Raw genomic sequence first — 18,579 nt, forward strand, 5'->3', positions numbered from 1 at the left:
GTTCTATTTGGCTTGGTCAAGTAACATTGCACATGCTATTTTTCCTATAATGCTGAAAAAAGCATTTAGTCAATAAATTTGTTTTGAGTAGCATAAATGTTATTTGGGATGGTTCTCACAATCTAAGGACTGATGAGGCATTCATTCCCAGTAGCTGCCATTATTACTGGGGGCATTGTACTTTTTAGATAGCATAACCAGGACAGACTTGTTTTGTCTCATGTTTTAATCATCAGTAAGCCAAGGATTTCGCGGTAAAGGAATTATATTGCTTACAGAGAGCGGAAGTTAAAACAGCACAAATGTGCTTCATGCACACCTCCCAATGTGCCTGAACAGACCTCATTATTCTACTTAGTTTAAACTGTGAGGAAAAGAGTGATCTCCAGAAAAACAGGGTGTGAACCTGGACAATTTCAGGTCTTGTTCTGTTGAAAAAGCATTCTGGCATCAGTTCTAATCTGCTAAATAGAAAAATATAAAAACACTTAACTTTATCCCAGTCTTCATTTGTTCAAAGAACATCCTCTGAAAAAAGCCCTAGAGAAAGAACGTAAACTGCATTGCAAAAGTCTGTATTTAAGAGAAATGTCTGATTCTCATTTTTCACTTTTTAACCACTATAAAGGAAGTAAAGACTCATAATGAAAAGGTTCTTACCTCTCAATTTCACCTGTAATTGTTGAAGGTATGTTAATTATCCTGTTGATTAAAGCTATTCTGCTAAATAAGAAGAATACTGTTTCCAATCCCTTTGTTCCATAAACGTTATTCTCGGGTCCATCCTTCATGCCAGTTTGTCCTTCAGTTGCAGCAAGGTACTTGTTTGATAAATCAAGCACTCTCTTTGAAAACAAGTTGATTACTGCACATTCTTCTAGCACACAACAATCAGTACATTTCCATCCTGGCAACATTAGTGATAGGTGGTTTTCATTTGACACAAGTCCAAAAGAAACAGGACACTGAAGCATCAAGATATCTAAGCGTCTAACACAAAGATTGTCTATTTCTTTATCTACACCCCACGGTAAGAGACACGACAAAAGCAGTTTAGCTGTATCAGTGGTGACATTCACATCAATGTTAGTTGATGGCTGCATTCTAATCTTTCTTGAACTCTTCATTTTTTTTTGCCTTTTCATGCCACCACTTTCTTCCAAAGGCCTAGCTGCACTATTATCCCTACAGACCTGGTTTGAACTAACAGTATCTACTTGCCCATCCACTGGAGATATGGAGCCAGCAGTTTTAATTCTTTTTAATGTCAGCGCCCTTTTCTCAGTAGTACTTTTGGCTCTTTCTAGAATGTCATAGCTGTGGAATGAATTCGATGACTTTAATCCATTGAGTTGAGATGACAGCAGAAGCTCCTCAAGTTTTTCCAGATCAAATAAGAGAATATGAAAGTTTGCATTGCTCCATTTTGTCTTAACTGGTAAAATAGTAAAAGGCTGGTAGATGCAGCTGGTATCAGTTAACTGAAAGAAAAATATGAAGTGTCTAAACAAAAATCCATAGTGTTTTGCAGTTTTCAAGATATAAGCATAGAATTGCTTATGGAACAGACCAAACCTATTAACTCCATTCATTTCAACTTGATTATATATTCACTTCTTACTAAAGAAAAAGTTCAGCTTTTTTTTTTTTTTAATAGCTTAAGATACACAGAGCCCTGTAAACACTAAAATACAGGCTCCTTATAACATCTTCAATTATACAGCCACACTGTAGATTGCATACATCTTTGCTAAAACTCTAGGCTGGTACTACTTCTGCTAGGTCTCATTTCAAGCTGGAAGATATTTAGAGGAAAGTTTTGAAGAATACAGCTTTTTTTCAAAAATAAAGCTAGGGAAACACAAATCCTATGATGCTGCAAAATTCTTGCAAGCCTTGAGAATCTATATGCCTTGTAGCAATCTGGTATGTGCCTGAGATGGGGACTATGCCTTTTCCCATTTCAAAATACGCAAAACTATCTTAAAGTTACTTAATTCTAAGCTGTCACACATACTTTATCAGCAACAATAAATTATAGTCACAAGTAATTACATCTCCAGTTACAAAATTAGTTACCATAGATGAAAATAATTGAAAGAAAAAGGCTACAGAGCTACTACAATGTTTGTGAACATCTGATTTCACCTTATGTCACCCCTATTTCCAATCTGGATCTTTCTAGAATTCACCATACTTCAACAGCTTTAAAGATTTGCAGAGCATTTCAGTTCCACATACTAAAGTGTTAATTGTGCTGGTATAAATACACATCTGCTTACTGCTGTTAATTAATACCCAAAGAAAGTAGTTTTTCCTAAAATCTGTCTGAAAAGATCTGAGAACAGCTACAGTTACTCACAACTTTGAACTGGCATGTTAAAATACAGTAACAGTAACCCAGTGATGATGATCTATAATAGTGTCAGCTGATCAACATGAGGAAATAGTCAAAATAATCTTAAATTTTCTTTTAAACTCAGTTTTACTCTTGTAGTTTCATTCGTTAAATGATAAATCACCATGCAGAATAAAAGCTTTCATCTTTTAGAATCAGAAATAATTTTATTTTGCCAGTGTCCTTGGCATAGGATTGGTACTATGCTGTGACAAACTTCTGAGGGGAATGTTTTTGGACACATTAAAAATCAGCTCCTTATACAGATATCACAGAAGAACTTGCCCCACAAATGCCCATCAAAAATAAACTGTCCTGGACATTAGAATCTTAGACAGAATATAGTCTAAGCCTACAAAAAGAATGCAATATTTGAGATGATAAACTAAGATAAGAAAGTCTTTTCTACTAGGACATAACCTCTATAGATTAGATACTTGCTAAGCGGAACCTGTGGAAAGGAGAGAACACGAATAAATACAAAAAGAAAAATATTCATATAAATCCATGTGAATGGAGGATACATGCAGGCAGAAATAAGCGCCTAAGGATGAAAAAGTCAAGAGGGGGAAATTCCAAAATCTGCCCTGTAGTCCTTGAGATATTTCTCTATATGAGAAACACGCCATACTTGCTTTTCCCCCACTCCTAGTTCCCCATGAATACTTCAGGACAGACATTCTGTCTTGGCCGCCTATGCCAGCCAATTTCTGAATCCTTAGGGAGAGGACATGCAGCAAGTTACCTCAGATTCCATATTCCAATTAAGATCCACTTGCAAGAGTGGATTTCCAGCATTACATCAGAACATACAGTTCTGAGGAGAAATACACATCTGGAAATTAAGAAAAAAAATATTTCATATTCTTGCTGTCCTTCTCCCCATACAACTTTCCGTGCCTGTGTATACCCAGTGTAACAGAATTTACAACAGAGCTTCTGCGGGCTTCAGAAAGCAGGAAAAGTGTACCAGGGGAGGCACAGTAGCATATCAGCCTCTTTTGCTACTTCCTTGCTCCTTTTTCTATTATTAAAGGACTGAACCTATGTACCGCCCAAGGAAAAGTCTGCAATAATACTGCTACAAGTTACAGTTAATGACAAATATTCAGATTTTAAAAGGATAACCTTCTTTCAATAAAACTTATTTTCCTCCTCAACTTTAGTTTTTAGCTTCATTTTAAAACGTAAAATAAAGTCTGGAGCAGTAATTCCTTTTAAGCAAAAAAGTGAAATATTTTGTAAATGTTGACTGGCCATTATGAATTTCAAAAATTGTTTGGGGTTTTTTGTGGTTTTGTTTTTTTTTTTGTTTTTTTTTTTTTTTTTATAGGTAGAATCACAGACATCACAGAAATGTTTACTGGAAGGAATATCTGTACATCACCTCATCGAACCTCCTGCTCTGCAGACTTTGATGTCATTGATATTTTTATGAAACTGCTAGTATTTCAGAATTCATGTTCTGAGGAGGAAAACCATGACAAATATCCAATTATAATTTGAAACAAAAATCCTATTCTGCATGCAACTTAAACATATCAGAAACTGAACTAAATGACAGAATTGAATCTTGAAGAAAACACCAATAAATTTCCATCATAAAGACAAAACTGATTTTTTTTTTTGTCTGAGAGACTCCAGGTGAGTTTGCAGAAGAGCAACTACTTACTTTCACAGGAACCCCTGTGCTGCACTAGCAAGCAGCATTCCGTAAAGGTAATGGGAGGATCATCCAATGGTAAAGTTATGAGATTGTGACACAACATCTCATATCAGTATCCTGCTGTATCTATTAAAAAGGTATCTTTTACTTTTAGGGGAACAGCAGACGTGAGAGAGGAGAAATTCCTCGTTGATGCTTTTGCCCTTTTCTTTAAGTGCTTATGACTGGTATGTTTTCATTGTCCTGCACAAGCCTCTGCTCTCAGCACCGTGTTCAGTCTTAGCTATTTCACCTTTACAAGCAAGCATGTACAAGCAGATAGTACCAAGTAGCAACTATTCAGCCCAGTGATACTTTTGCAAACAATTATGCCAGCTTCGTATCACAAGTGATATAGACTTTTCTAGATCACTACGTTAATTTTTCTTGTGATAATTAGAAATATTCCACTAAAGCAAAGAACTGTTTCTGTTGAAAATAGCTGAATCCTAAAAGAAAGCATCAAGTAGTGTTTGTAAACAGGGCAGCAGATGGCTTTAACTTGAGAAAGATGAGTTAACACTGCATTCAAGACCACCCCTTACCTAACTCCTTTTACGTAACAAACTATGACTTTATAGGATTAGCTGTTTTTAAACTGTTACCATTGTAGTTACAAATAACACAAGGAAAAAAATTTACTCTCTATAACCTGTAAATTATTTGACTATTTAATTTTGGATAACAACATAATTTGGCTTTCTGTTATTTAGAGAACAATGCTGCCAACAGATGAGGATGCACGCTAAATACATAATCTTTTTTAAAGATCTCCATAGGGAGTCAAAAGTAAGATATTATAACTGCTTGTTCAGGTCTTTTTTTATCCCTTTCCTTTTTCCTTTTTAGAAAATAATACATTGAAGTTAAGCACTAGGATTAATTTAATCTTTAATTATGCTGTTTCCTAATACATAGAAAGAACCCCATGAAATGCAAACACTGGAATTCACAAGCTAGCTTTAACATTAATAGAAATATTTTCATTCTCTCTATTCTATACATTTAAATTTGGTTGATTAACATTTAGGAACCTTTAGGAAAATCACCATCCAAACAAAGGAGAATACCGTGACAATGTCAATCTGTTGAGGCATCTGGTGATACTACTGTGTGCGAAGCCACAATAAATGTTTATTGGCAATATGAAAGCTTATTGACATTGATCCGAGAAGCATCTACCAAGTTATCTTAGCTCTGTGCCATAGGCATTTCATTCCATTGAAGGAAGGTGGACATCTAAAGCTTTAGACATAAAACACTATTTAGGAAATATGGACAAGCTATTCTCTGTAACAGAAGATGACAGAAAATGGAAGGAAACCCATAAAACTAACCATGAACTAGAGCTGGGAATAGCATTTGATGAGTGTTACTAAAAAGCAGATTAACAGATATTTACATTCTGTACTCTGCCTTTTCTGACTCTCCAGAAGTATTTCACAACAGTAAATCCTACTACATTCAGATAAATATTGCCATTATTCTTATTTTCTTTTCAAATGTACACACATTAAGGGTTTATAACTCTTTGTCAAAAACCAGACTAATAACAATAGCAAAGCATGACTTGTCTCTGAACCACACAGTCCCACTTTGAGGCCTTCCTGTTGCCAACACGATGGCTTCAGTAATGAAAAGATCCCTTTGGTTTTTTTTCTGACAATTTTTGCACAACTCTTACCACAGGATTGTCTTGCAAACATGAACTGCTTAAGGGAATACATCCAAGTATCAGGCCATTCAAGCCTTACTGTTCTCCCAGTGAATTTCAAATGATCACGTCCAAAAATAATTTAGTAATACAGATTCTTCCTTCAATTCTGTAAATTAAATGACCACCACACTATGATGTACTGAACATAACCTACATATTTTGATTATCATTTTGAAAGACAGTATAGAGCCATCCATCAGAGTTTATCACTGCTAGTTTTAAATTTTGTTTCTGACATGGCCAACTTTCTGATTCCCTCTACTAACAGGTCCCCCCGATCACCAATATTGCATCTACTTTTATTAATTAGCTGAAAAAGTGGGAAGACTTTTTCAGTTATTCATTTTAATTTATATAATTATATATATTATTTTATATATAATAACATATATTTTAATACTTTAATAATAAGTTATTATAGAGAGGTTAAACTGTATGACTTTTCACAGCTTCAGTCATTTTATCCAGATTTTTAAAAGATGATCTTTGCCCTTTTTGTGTTGTCTAAATGTACGAATCTAAAATGGCTATAAATGTTAAGGTCCTCTGCTGTAGTTCAATTTTGAAAACTAGTAGAACGTGCTACCTCTATTTTTTTGTGCATCACTAGTGGTAAGTCTAACAAGGAGCTACTGGGAAGGACGTGTATGTCAGTCAAGAAAAAAAACTTTAGTAATAAGTCATGTTTTCATAAAGTGTAAAAATTTCCATGCTCAGGGCTAAATCCAGGTGTTTATTGTCATGATACAGCTTTATTACTTACTTTTGCTGGAAACTAAGAAATAGGAAGCACTTTTGTGTATGCATGTATTAACTCAAAATTAATCTAATAGCACATTAAAATATTGGCTAGTCCCTAACAAAAAAACCCAACTAGTAAGTATATCTCAGGAAGTTACTGTAATTATCAATTAGATCTCAATTTAAACTTTTCCAAATCTCTAAGTAAAATAGCCTACTGGTTTTTTTACTTAGCAAATCACAGTTTGAAGCCGAATACTTTAGTAACAAGGCTAGACCTTTGTTCAAAATAAAGCCATTTGGGTGCTGACAACATTCCCACTTAACAACTGGAAGTTCGAATATTTGTATTGCTTGGACAGATGTGCACTGCTTGATAAGGCTCCCTAGGAGGCCTTCACCTGCAAACTTTAAAGCAGCAAGAGGTCTGGCTACAGACGAAAATTATACCCTGAGACTCACGAACATCTTGTGCATCATATCTCTGACTGACCCACAGCTGAACAAGTTTTCTACCTTCAGGAAAAAGCAAGATCCAGGACATTCCTTCCAGCCCTTTCCCCAGCTTTGTTGCCCTCCTCTGGATGCATTCAAGGACCTTCACATTCTTCTTAAAGGATGGGACAGCAAACTTAAAGCTGGAGCGACAGACTTTGAAGACTCACTTTAATTGATTTATTCTGGCATAGAATTCATTGCTGCTCCACAACTAACAAGCCTGTTCTTCTCCCTCTCCTCTTCTCCCTTTACACATCTTTACCAAACCACCTTAGCACTGAAGGGAAAATTTACCCATGTCTATGGAAAGGGGAAGGCAGGGGGCTGTCCTTACTGCGGCCCCCAAATACATCAACCTATGCCATTATCTTTAACAGGTTTAAGACAGACATATCACATAAAAATTTCATGGGAAGTACAATTCAAGTGTTATTTTACTTAGTTGCCTTCTCATCCCTAAAGGCCTTTTTCCACTGGGATACAACTTGTTCCAGGAACGCTATTCCACTTAAAATACACACTTCCATTAGCTCACAGGGATTCCCATACTGTTTCGGCTCCTCATATGTATGTACTTTCTCCACACACCCGCTTTCTTTACCAGATGCATCGTATTGTGGGTTTTGTGCTAAAAACAGATTTGACAAGAATGGTCTTGACACCATTTTACATAAAGGAAATAAAGTGGCAAAATCACATGGTAGATATTCAGAAGGCAAACCAGACTCAAAATATACCTAGATGTCACTTTGATACCACTGAAAATAAATTGCTCAGTTCGTACAGTATGGGTAGTATCAACTTCTACATAAAACAAGTCCTGCAGCATTAAGCATGATTTTTTCTTACAGACTTTTGGCCTTACTTATCTATTGTGTTCTCACTTTATCCCAAAACATAACAGGATAAAAGTGACACAAAATAGACCCCAAAGTTGCCAGTGCCTGGAGAATTAAGCATGCTGTATAAAGCATAAATGTGAGCTATTCTGCTGATTCTAATAATTTTTTAAACTACGTAGCATTCAAGGGGTTTAATTGTGTTCCTTTGAGCTTTCTCTTGTGAGACAAAGTATTTTGATCCGTTAACACTACACAAGTTAGAAAAAAGATTTGTCCCCTTCTTTATCCACTACTTAATGCTCAGGAAAGTGTAAGACAAAAATTGAACAACTTACTTTTAGGTGAAATTTTAGTTAGATTTGAGGGAGGGTGAAGGTGGCTTAATGGAAGTGTTATCAAAGGACACTGGAAGATTCTTTCATTAACAGAAGCTGCAATGCTGCTGATTTTGTGTGTGTGTGTGCGCATGCATGGGATTTTCTCTCTTATTTGTCTGAGGTTTTTTGGCAGATTCATACCTTTCTATTTTGACAGTCATTAGACTGAGTTTTAACACAGGCCCAATACAATAGTGTACTTCAGCACATGATAAAAGCCTGTCAGATAAGAAAGATTTCCTCTGAAAAATTAGTTCATTGCCAAAATTTACTTACTATAAAGAAATCTGCTAATTTAATCAGTACAATACCACCATCCTACTGTCTGTTCATGTGTATTCAGTGAAGACATCCTATGAACAAAGTACATGTACTTCACCCTTCCAAACAAGAATTTTTAAGCGAAACCTAATATAGAATCATTAAAATAACTGCATCTTATAGTCTTTAAGAAGTTCCTCAATATGACAGTTTCTGAAATATCACAATGAAGTCTGAGAATACAATTTCAATATGCTTATTTCAAGGAAATTAACACTTATTTTTGTCATCTGTCTTTGCTGTAATCTGGCCTTTAATTATACTACAAAGAAAATAGAAACTTTAAAGAGTATTTACATGTTTGAATCAATTACTGTTCATTAACTCTGTGGCAATCAATAATATTGGCAATAAATAGGATTTTTTTTAAAAAAAACCACTCGGTTACAGAAATGAAAAGAGGAGGGTGGAGGAGTAGAATTTGCCAATTAAAATGTGTTGAGGACTAAGAATCTTCTGTTTATTGATCATGCCAGTCATTGGGACATCACTAGAAGTTCAGAGCTCACAGCTTTTCTCAGAATCACATCTCATCATTGGCCTGGCTCTAGGCTCACAGAAAACAAGCATGTCACACAGCTGCTTATAAAAGTCATTTAGCTACTCCTATCCCGTCTCTTACATTATGACTTCATGGATCTGGAAGAACTGTTTTAACCAAAGCATGGCTACCACACCTAGAGGTCTTAAGCATTAACTTACATTGCCAATGACAGCTCTGTTCTGTTCTCCACAATGCTTTATCCTTGATGGTAGGAAGAGTTACTGTGTTTGGTTTGGTTTGGGTTGGGTTTGCTTTTTTTAAAATACAGAATAGCTTAGTAAATGTCTTTACTTGCTTAGACATTTTTTCTCTTTAACCTTCTCAGAAAAAATAGTACCATTACATATAACATACATAAGAAAAACAATTATGGTTTGGGTACATCTTTGCAGGTGCCATCTCAGACAGTTTTGCAAAATATGAAACCTGGAATTGTCTCAGAAAACAAATACATAAACAATGCACAAAATGGCTGGCACGGTGTAAATTAAAGCATTAAATTCATTTCTAAATCCTCTGAGCCCTCAGTTGCTAAAGATGGTAGTCGATAGTAGTAAAAAAAAAATTGCCTCCTTGAAACGTGCTTGGTGGACAGCAGCTTGATGATTGGCAGCACAAATAGAAGACAAACGAGAAAGCCTTCAATCTGCAGCTGATGCACAGGAAGAACATGGGGAGCTGAGTTTACAATAGAGAAAACATTACCAAGCTAATGGCACAGGCAATCATTTGACCACCATGCATCTCTGATAGCAGCAGGGCATCCATTTTCAGTTAAGTGTTAGAGTACCTTTTTGCTTTCTCTGACCACTGCAGGGGTAAAACAACCTAGTGTGTGAAACCCACTGACTGGTAATAAATTACTATATTGGATACTTTTTGTTTTCTTTCAGCAATGACTTTACTGTGTATTCCTGCTATCATTACCAATTAAAGTGGAGATCGCGTTAGCAAGCTATATCTAACTGTATATCAGTCCCTATGCTCCAATTGCTTTGGCAAGTATCACAGGGTCAAGAGGCTCCTTTGACCTTTATCAGCTAAGTCTCTCTGACCACTCACTATTTGAAGCAATCTCAGCTGAACAGATGGACACTTTTGCAGACTCTATAAAGCTTAGAATATAAAGATAAATGAAATTGTGTTGGGGCTTCAAACTGGTTTATGAGCATAAAATATTGTTAGCAAGTTCCACAAAAATCTCAGATTTCAAATAGTACATCTTAAACTTATACCGTGAACACAACACCTTTATCTACTAGGAAATTGCATTTTTTTTTTGTTGTAGCTTCTACAGATAAAACTAAGAACTTGCTACAAGTTAGATGTTTAGTTAGTACAAAGTCATTTCTGAATTTAGAAAGCCTGATTTAATTACTTTAATGATTAAAAGACAAGCAAGAAGAAAATTTAATATAGCCTTTTACCATGACAGTCAGTCAGAGCAGTATATAGCACATGATCAAACAGACCATTCTGTGGAAGAATACTGAAACATTTGGATACTACAGAGCCATCAGAGAAGGCTTAGACCTTCATTTCAAGTTCCCCTAAGTTTCTGTAAAAGCCCTTACTCTAAATTATTGCACCAAAATTTTAGCCATACACCACATAGGAGAAAGCTTCAAATTCCCTAGGTGATGCTTGAAGAACTGGTAATAATTAGATATAAATGTGATCGCAAGACCACATTTTGTGTTTGTAACTGCAAAATAATCTATTGTTCAACAATAACATCGAACAGTCTTTTGTCTGAGCTAAATCACATCAGCAAACCTCCCTTGTTAAGTTCATAACCTTAAGTAACAAATGTTTTACAGGCTTAACTAGATTTAGGGTTGAAAATCTCTTAAATTGGATAAAACCATGGGATACTTTTTTCTTTTTTTAAAGCCTGGCATGGTTTTCAGAAGAATAAATTCTCAAGAGGTAAAATTATGATCTGTATCTCTGTACAGGATGTCATGGATGTTTCATAGGAATACCTCCCCAAAACATTTTTTAGTCCTTCATTCTGATATCATCCCAACTCAACCCGCAATGCAGAACAGTCTTACTAACAATGATCCCACTGTTAGATGCAAATACACAGCTCTCTCATACTCTTGCTCAGCTGAAAGGATGAACAATCCAGGATATGTGCAAACATGCATTTAGTTAAAAATAGTTACAAACAGCAGGTATATAATTAAAAAAGCTCTTAAGCACCATCACTAAAAGAACCTGCATAGGAGAAAGGATGTAAATTACCAGCTACACTTTCATCTCCCTGTAAAGAGCATATGCACCTTCTAAACTAACAGCTCCTATCGGCAATCCACATATGCACGCTCCTGAGTCTAATTCCTGCCTGCTTCCTGGAGCTTTGAATTCAGGGAGCACGTGAACAGCTCCTGTCACTAAAAGTATCCATAGCCTCCCAAAGCAGGCAGACAGGTCAGGCCTACCCTCTCCAAAGCAATGCTGGCCTTATGCATAGGGTGAGGATCATACAGAGTAAAGGTGTTACTATACCAAGGTCATTCATATTCCTTACCTTCAGACACTTCATGTAGTCACAGGACAGAGGATCCCCTTGAGGGGGGCGTTTAGAACTTTTTTCTTATTCATTTACCCTTTCTAAGCCTCAGTACTCACATATAAAGAACCAAGTGTAAAAATCCTGGAGTCAGCGGTGGTACCCCAGTTTGCTCTCACATGCCACCTATGCTTGACCTGAGGCTTCTTCATTTGGACAAATCAGTCCCAAACAAAGGTGTCAATTCATGATGAGTTCTCCCATATGAACTAGTTTAAAGAAACTACTTTGAACTTGCCTTACATGACTTTCATTAGTCATTACAACAACTCTGGCCATATTACTGAAGATGCCCAGATTCTCCTAAGAATCCATCTCCCATAGATAAAAGGCTACAATATTTTTTGAGTTGGCATCATCAACATTTGTCTATTCATTTAACTGCAACATAAGCAGAGTCAGCTTCTTTACTTCTAACACTATAATCTTTCTGCTTTCATTCTTTTTTAGTCTCAGTGGAGAACGTTACTATCTTTGCAGCACTCTGAACAGTAATTGCGGCATCACTCCTGATGAGTCTGTGGCACAATGTAAGTAGTTAAGCCAAGGAATCATCAACCTCTAGTTGTGTGATGAATAAGACAAAACAACTGGATAAACCTCCCCTTCTTATCTTGTATGGAAGGTCACCATCAGGCAGACTGTTGGCCAGATGGATCTTCTGGGCACAAGAAGTTTTTAATTGTTCAGGGAGAATTACTAACACATCCATTGCTCAATGTAAGGACCTGGTATGAAAATTAAATGTTTCTCACATTTTGTTTTCATGTCCACACTGTCTGTCTCTCCATTCACAAATATTCAACTTTAATTTTTCATTGGATTTAATGCAAGTGTATATATAAAAGATCTTTCAGACAAATCGTAACACAATATCAAAGAGTAGCTGGTAAGTAAAGCTTATTCGTTTACCCTTTCTAAGCCTCAGTACTCACATACAAAGAACTAAGTGTAAAAATCCTGGAGTCAGTGGTGGTACCCCAGTTTGCTCTCACATGCCACCTATGTTCACGTGCTCCCTAATATTCCACATGCCACGGAATATTCTTCAAGTTAGTTCTCAACTGCAGGAGCGAAGTCTACTCCCCGCCCCCCCCCGGAAAATACTTCAATAAATATATATAATATATAGATAACTTTATACAGAAAACTTTTGCTTTGCACTAGAATTAGTATCACTACCTGTCTGGGCACACTATCAGAAAGGCAATTCTAAACACAATACCTTTGACAGTCTCTTCTAACAGTTTTATTATAGAAAGCATAGAAAGAACCGTATCTTTAGAAATATATAGGGCCTAGCGACTGGTGGTAGCCAAAACATTTTCAACCTTACTCAGCACTTAGGATGCTGAGTAAGCCGTAAGGTGGAACATCTCCTGTTTCCTAGACCATCAGCTGGACAAACAATGCTATAGCAATCCACAAAACACAGACTAGTGACTCATGGATCTAAGAATTAGTACACTGAACAATTTACTGGATGAATGAACATCCAAATATCTGTGAGAATAATGCTGAACACAGAGATACTGCCAACATGACCTTAGAAGGAGGATAAAAGCAGGAGAATATTGCTTTGTCCTAAGAAGGATTGATGTATATAAAAATTAAGTTACCAACTCATGGCTGGCTGCTGACTCCAACTGAAACATTTGCCCTGGGCTGCTCTGATAGTGCATTTCCCATATCAAATTATAAGAGTCTCACTCATAACATTTATCTACATAAAAATTACTAAATCAAATCCTAAGTGACAATCTACTAAAGAACAAAAAACCTGTGGATTAGTTTCTTAGATATTAAAATCCTGTCTGTCCTAGAAAACGCCAGTCTTGAAAACTCAGGAACAGTCAAGCTGGACTCTCTTCAGGTGCTGTACCATTCTAGGATGTATCAGGACAAGTGGTGAAGTCTCTACCCATAGATTTCAAACTGTTCTTTTATCGAAAGCTGTTCAATCCTCCTGAAGGCAGTAGCGATGCACAGGCTTCTATAAGGACACTATTTGCAAACAAGCAAACTCAATCTATCTGGCTGGATGATTCATCCTTTCCCATAAGTACTGCAAGAACCAAATGTGACCACCAGAACAAATTAAGGTTTGAGTATTAATATGTAGAAAAACATGTTAGGAGAATGGAAACACAACCACTGCTGTTGCTTTGTTTTAAACTTAACCACAGTTTACCTTAGTATTTTATTTCTGATATTTAACAGAGACAAGAGATTCAATTAGTTGCCAGAAGGAAGCTAGCAGAAAGTGAGCCTTTCTTTTGCAGAGTAAGGTTAGGTGTTGCAACACCTAGTTCTATAATTGCATTTAAGGTGCCAATGTATTTCTGAAAAAGTTGCTGCTCTTTTTTTTTTTTTTTTTTTTTATAGGTGTGTGAGGTGGACACCTAGGAAATTCTCAAAGATCTGAATTCCTGTTGATACTTCACTAAAATAATACTAATTAAACTATATGAGGCCAAGAACTTAATGTTTAGAATAGAAAAGATGATTATCACAAGTGTAAAGATTCTACCATCCTCCTGTCATGAATAGTGAAGAATTCTCAAGATCATCACTGGACAACATGAAAATATAAAGATAGCTTATTGTAGAATTATTAGAATTAGATAGAGCGCTTACAAAGAAAATCAATGAGACTGATCTACATAAGGAATTCCATCTTAGGGACCAGAAAGTAGTAAAGGTAAAGTGGAAAACAGGAAAATTCAAACAGTATACAACTCCACACACAGAGCTAAAAGAAACAGTCATAAGTGGAGAGTAAGACATCATGAACAGAACTTCAGTAAGACAGAAACCGTGTGTTTCCATCCATGAAGGTACATCCCTAAAAAACAAAATATAAACTTTGCTACAGTTTCCAAGGGACAAAGAAAGGGAACTGCAGCATGATAGCTGACGTGTTGGAGAAGACAAAGATGACAACAGCAACAGCTAGTTTAGTTTCAATAAATGGTCCTTCAATATGAAATACTTCACAAGGACTAGCGATATTGACCTTAGAATTATTTCTAGTAGGACACTGTAGCACCTTCTTTAGCTTTAGCACAGGTTCCAATTAGTTGTCTTGGCAGGGAAAACAAATTTTAAGTCAGTCACCTTGAGTATAACAACAGAGAAAAAAAGTTTATAGATGTATATAGAAACCGTGTCCAAAGTGTTGAAATAAATACTTAGGGCTTATTCTCATAGTTCTGTCAGCCTGTGTTACTTACTATCCACATCTGCAAGAGTGAAATGTGCTACAATACCACAATGGCAGCTTTTTGCTGTCAGGCAATCAATGGAGAAAACACTGAAATCAACCAATTCTTGACTTGGTGGAGCAACTCATAAAACTGCAGTAACTTTCAGCAAAGCTGACATGTGGTTCAAGCTATCAATTTCTCTCAGGATCATGATGCCTTTTAACTGGTAACAATTTATCTCATAACTCTAAAGTTACAACTTCACTGTAGTTATATTGCTACCTTAGTCCCTTGATAAAATATTACATTGTGAAATTTCACAGGAAATTTGTAGTACGAAATGCTTTGCATCTGAGTTACAGGAAATAAATATATACACACACGCCTTTGTTTCTTCACTCATTTCCCTATTGCACTTTATTAATACACTACTAAATATAGCTTCTGAACACTAGTCCCAGTAAAAACAGAAATACCCTGGCAGCAATAACAAAGATTATCAACTTTTAGGAGAAATATTCTAGTAATGTTTTGCTTTGTTCTTAATAATCCACTTCATTCAAATTATCAGGATTTCTAATTCCTCATAATAATAGTCTAAATATTAGAAAAGGCAAAAAATAAAAGAAATCCACATCTAGCATACCATTGCTAATGGTACCAGTCCTGATTTCATATTTGATAAGTATTATTTGGTATTTGTGCTTGTAACTTACTTCCCTTTTTCTATCAATTTTTCCATCAGTAATATTTAACTAGCAGTGATTTTCCAAGCTTCCAGTAACAATTTTGTTTTCAAATTGCATCCTTTACTATACTAAAACAAATAACTGTTACTGTCCTACAGTTCTCATTTGTCTTTTACACATTCTGTGCAGCAATGTAACAAAGTATATATTTCTGTACACTCTTGTTTCTCAATTTAAGCAACTACAAAAATATAAACTTTGGCCTTTCTACTAAGAAAATATCTCTGTTTCACAAGCATCTTGCCTTTACATACTTTTTGCTATTACATAAGTGAATAATAAGTTCTTTAGAGAAAGTAATACTAGGTATGTCAATTTTAAATGCATTTACAAGTTCTATAGTATCTGGTACTTAGCTAAGCTGGTCATAATTGTTTCTAATAGCTGCATAAATCCAAACTTTTACAGATCTTGCGTAAACCTTTATTTAGATATTTTGACTCTACCTTCTGCACCATACATTAATGCTGAAAGAACAGTATTTTAAGAAACTGTCAAGTGAATATATCAATAAATAAATATATTTAACAATCCTAAAAAAGATCATATATAAATAAATACATCCCCCCCCTCATCTTTATCTTGTTTGCCTTATACACACTAAAAATTTCCATTTACTGGTCTAGCTCTTCAGTAGTATAATTCAACAGTTCAAGGTTTAGCAATTATTGCACAAATTTTAGAAGCTGTTCTTCCTCCAACACTTTTACCCAGAAGCAGCTCTAATTACATTATTGAAATCACTAGAAATATCAGTGCATGATAAACACAGATTTATATCCAAATTAGTCAAGCTGAAAATCTAGGAAACTTTTAAACATGAAAGGTTTCTGGAACATCAGGAAAACAACTCCCAGACATATCCAGCTTTTTATGTGCATCAATGAAATCATCATATGATGCACTGAAGCATTTTAATTTTTTTTTCAACCAGCTTTTCACACAGCTCCATTTTCAAATAGAACGATGACTTAAAGGTATAATAAGAGCTAGTTCCACATAAACACCATGAGCACACAATCTAGCGTGTAGTCTATTGTAATTAAGACCAGTGATTCAATACCTATTGCTACTGGCCAGGTATCATAGCAACCCTGTGTCACTGAATACTGCTGGAAAACTGTTCAGCACCAGCAAGACTATGCTTCAGGAAAATCTACAATGGCACTACAGATTGTCAACATCTGTGGGGGTTGTTACAGGGAGAACAACAAAGAAATCTGCTTTAAAAATCCCTATGCTTCGAAAATTGACAAGGATACTACAGTAGCACTACAAAAAGAAAAAAATACAGAGAGGAAGGAAAGGCCATTTTTTGTCATTAGTTACATAACTTATGCAGCCACATCCTAATATCCATCCATACAAGCTGAGAGTTGAAATAATGCTGCATTACCACACTGTTTATGTATATCCACAAAGTACTGTCTATTTTTTCTTTTACTAAACACAAGCATCATTCATTGCTGACATGAATCTGAAAATAAAACAGATCCACTTTTAAAATAATATTTAAACTTCCACAAATGAACTCTAGATAGTCTTGTATAAAACTGCAAAAAAAGAAAAAACAGGTTACTATGAACAAGAACCCAATATTGATTTTTCTGCAGTGCAGTAAAGCATCTCCATTCTATTTGGCTGCTGTCAAAGCCACTCTTTAACAGCTGGAGTCAAATTGCACTATTTACAGCAAGAGCCCTTGTCAAGTGGACCATAAGTATTCTAACAATACACTATTCAAATGGCACTTTGCCACACAAATTGCTGACTTGATGAATACCCTATGTCAATGACTAAGGCCAATATAAAAGTTTCATTTTTATGAGAGGTTTTACATTCACATATTAAGTAAAGCTTTCTTGAAGAACTATTAAGCAATATATTTTGGGTCTTCTGACATTGAAAATAATTAAAATCTGTTTAAATATATCAAGGGAATTTGACAACATTAATATGGATCTTGTGTTAACTGCGTTTGTCACACTCATCTGTTATTGGTACTCCCACTGGCACGTGTAGCACAATAAAAGAATTAAAATGGTCAAAACACCATGAAATCAAAGCATTCTGCTTTTGTATCTGTGATTTACATGATGACAAATGTTTTGAAAGAAAGCCTTTGAAGATAAACCGCTATGTGAGGATATTTTTCTTTTTTCTTCTTAGGAGGGAGTAAAAAGACATCATTACTTTGCAAATGTTATTTTGACTTAAATATCAATGATAAAAGAATGCAATAATGAATATTAAGAAAAAAAGCTGAATCTTACTTGTGATCTTCATATGGATCATCCCATGTACAAAATAAGGATCACTCAAGTGCAATACTAACAAATCTGGAATTGAATTCTTAAAAAGAGGCTAAAATTTACCACTTTGGTGTGTGTGTGTTTGTTTGGGGTTTTTGTTTGTTTGTTTGTTTTTTGTTTTTTGTTTTTTTTTTAAATGGAAGTGTTATTAACAATTTAGTGTGTTGTTAAATTCCTAATACACGATTGGCTAAAGCAGCAAACTGATAATGAAATAGTCATGGTATACAACATACTAAAACCTTTTGATAATCTGAAAGTTTTGCAATAGTTTCGTCTGTGTGGTCATTATACACTTATTAACATGGTATGGGATGTTGAACTCGTACCCACAGAACTGTCACTAACTCAATGAGACCTGGATTTCAAAAGACTATTTCAAGATGCTAAAATACAATGACCCAAATGAGTCAATATGGCACTCTGTAAAAACTAAAAGCAGCTTCCTGCATAAGAACTAAAAAACACAGTGGACTTCATAACAAGCCTTCATTTCAGCAGTAACAAAAGAGTGTTAAAAAAAGTTGCAGAGCTCCACCCTTATTTTGTGTAGCCCACATTGGGTTTCTGGAATAAGCATTAAGGGGACCA

General features: G+C 35.4%; 1 protein-coding gene across 3 annotated transcripts in view; it reads right to left on the reverse strand.

Annotated features, from left to right (window-relative positions):
• Window positions 1-18,579, reverse strand: part of WDR72 (WD repeat domain 72) — a 128,993-nt gene that overhangs the window by 59,317 nt on the left and 51,097 nt on the right. For all 3 annotated transcript variants that reach the window (XM_037395936.1, XM_037395935.1, XM_037395937.1), the window contains one exon: window positions 661-1,481. In XM_037395936.1, coding sequence (XP_037251833.1) covers window positions 661-1,481 — 821 coding nt within the window. The remainder of the gene's footprint in view (window positions 1-660; window positions 1,482-18,579) is intronic.

This window comes from Falco rusticolus, chromosome 7, assembly GCF_015220075.1.
Source record: "Falco rusticolus isolate bFalRus1 chromosome 7, bFalRus1.pri, whole genome shotgun sequence".
NCBI lineage: Eukaryota > Metazoa > Chordata > Aves > Falconiformes > Falconidae > Falco > Falco rusticolus.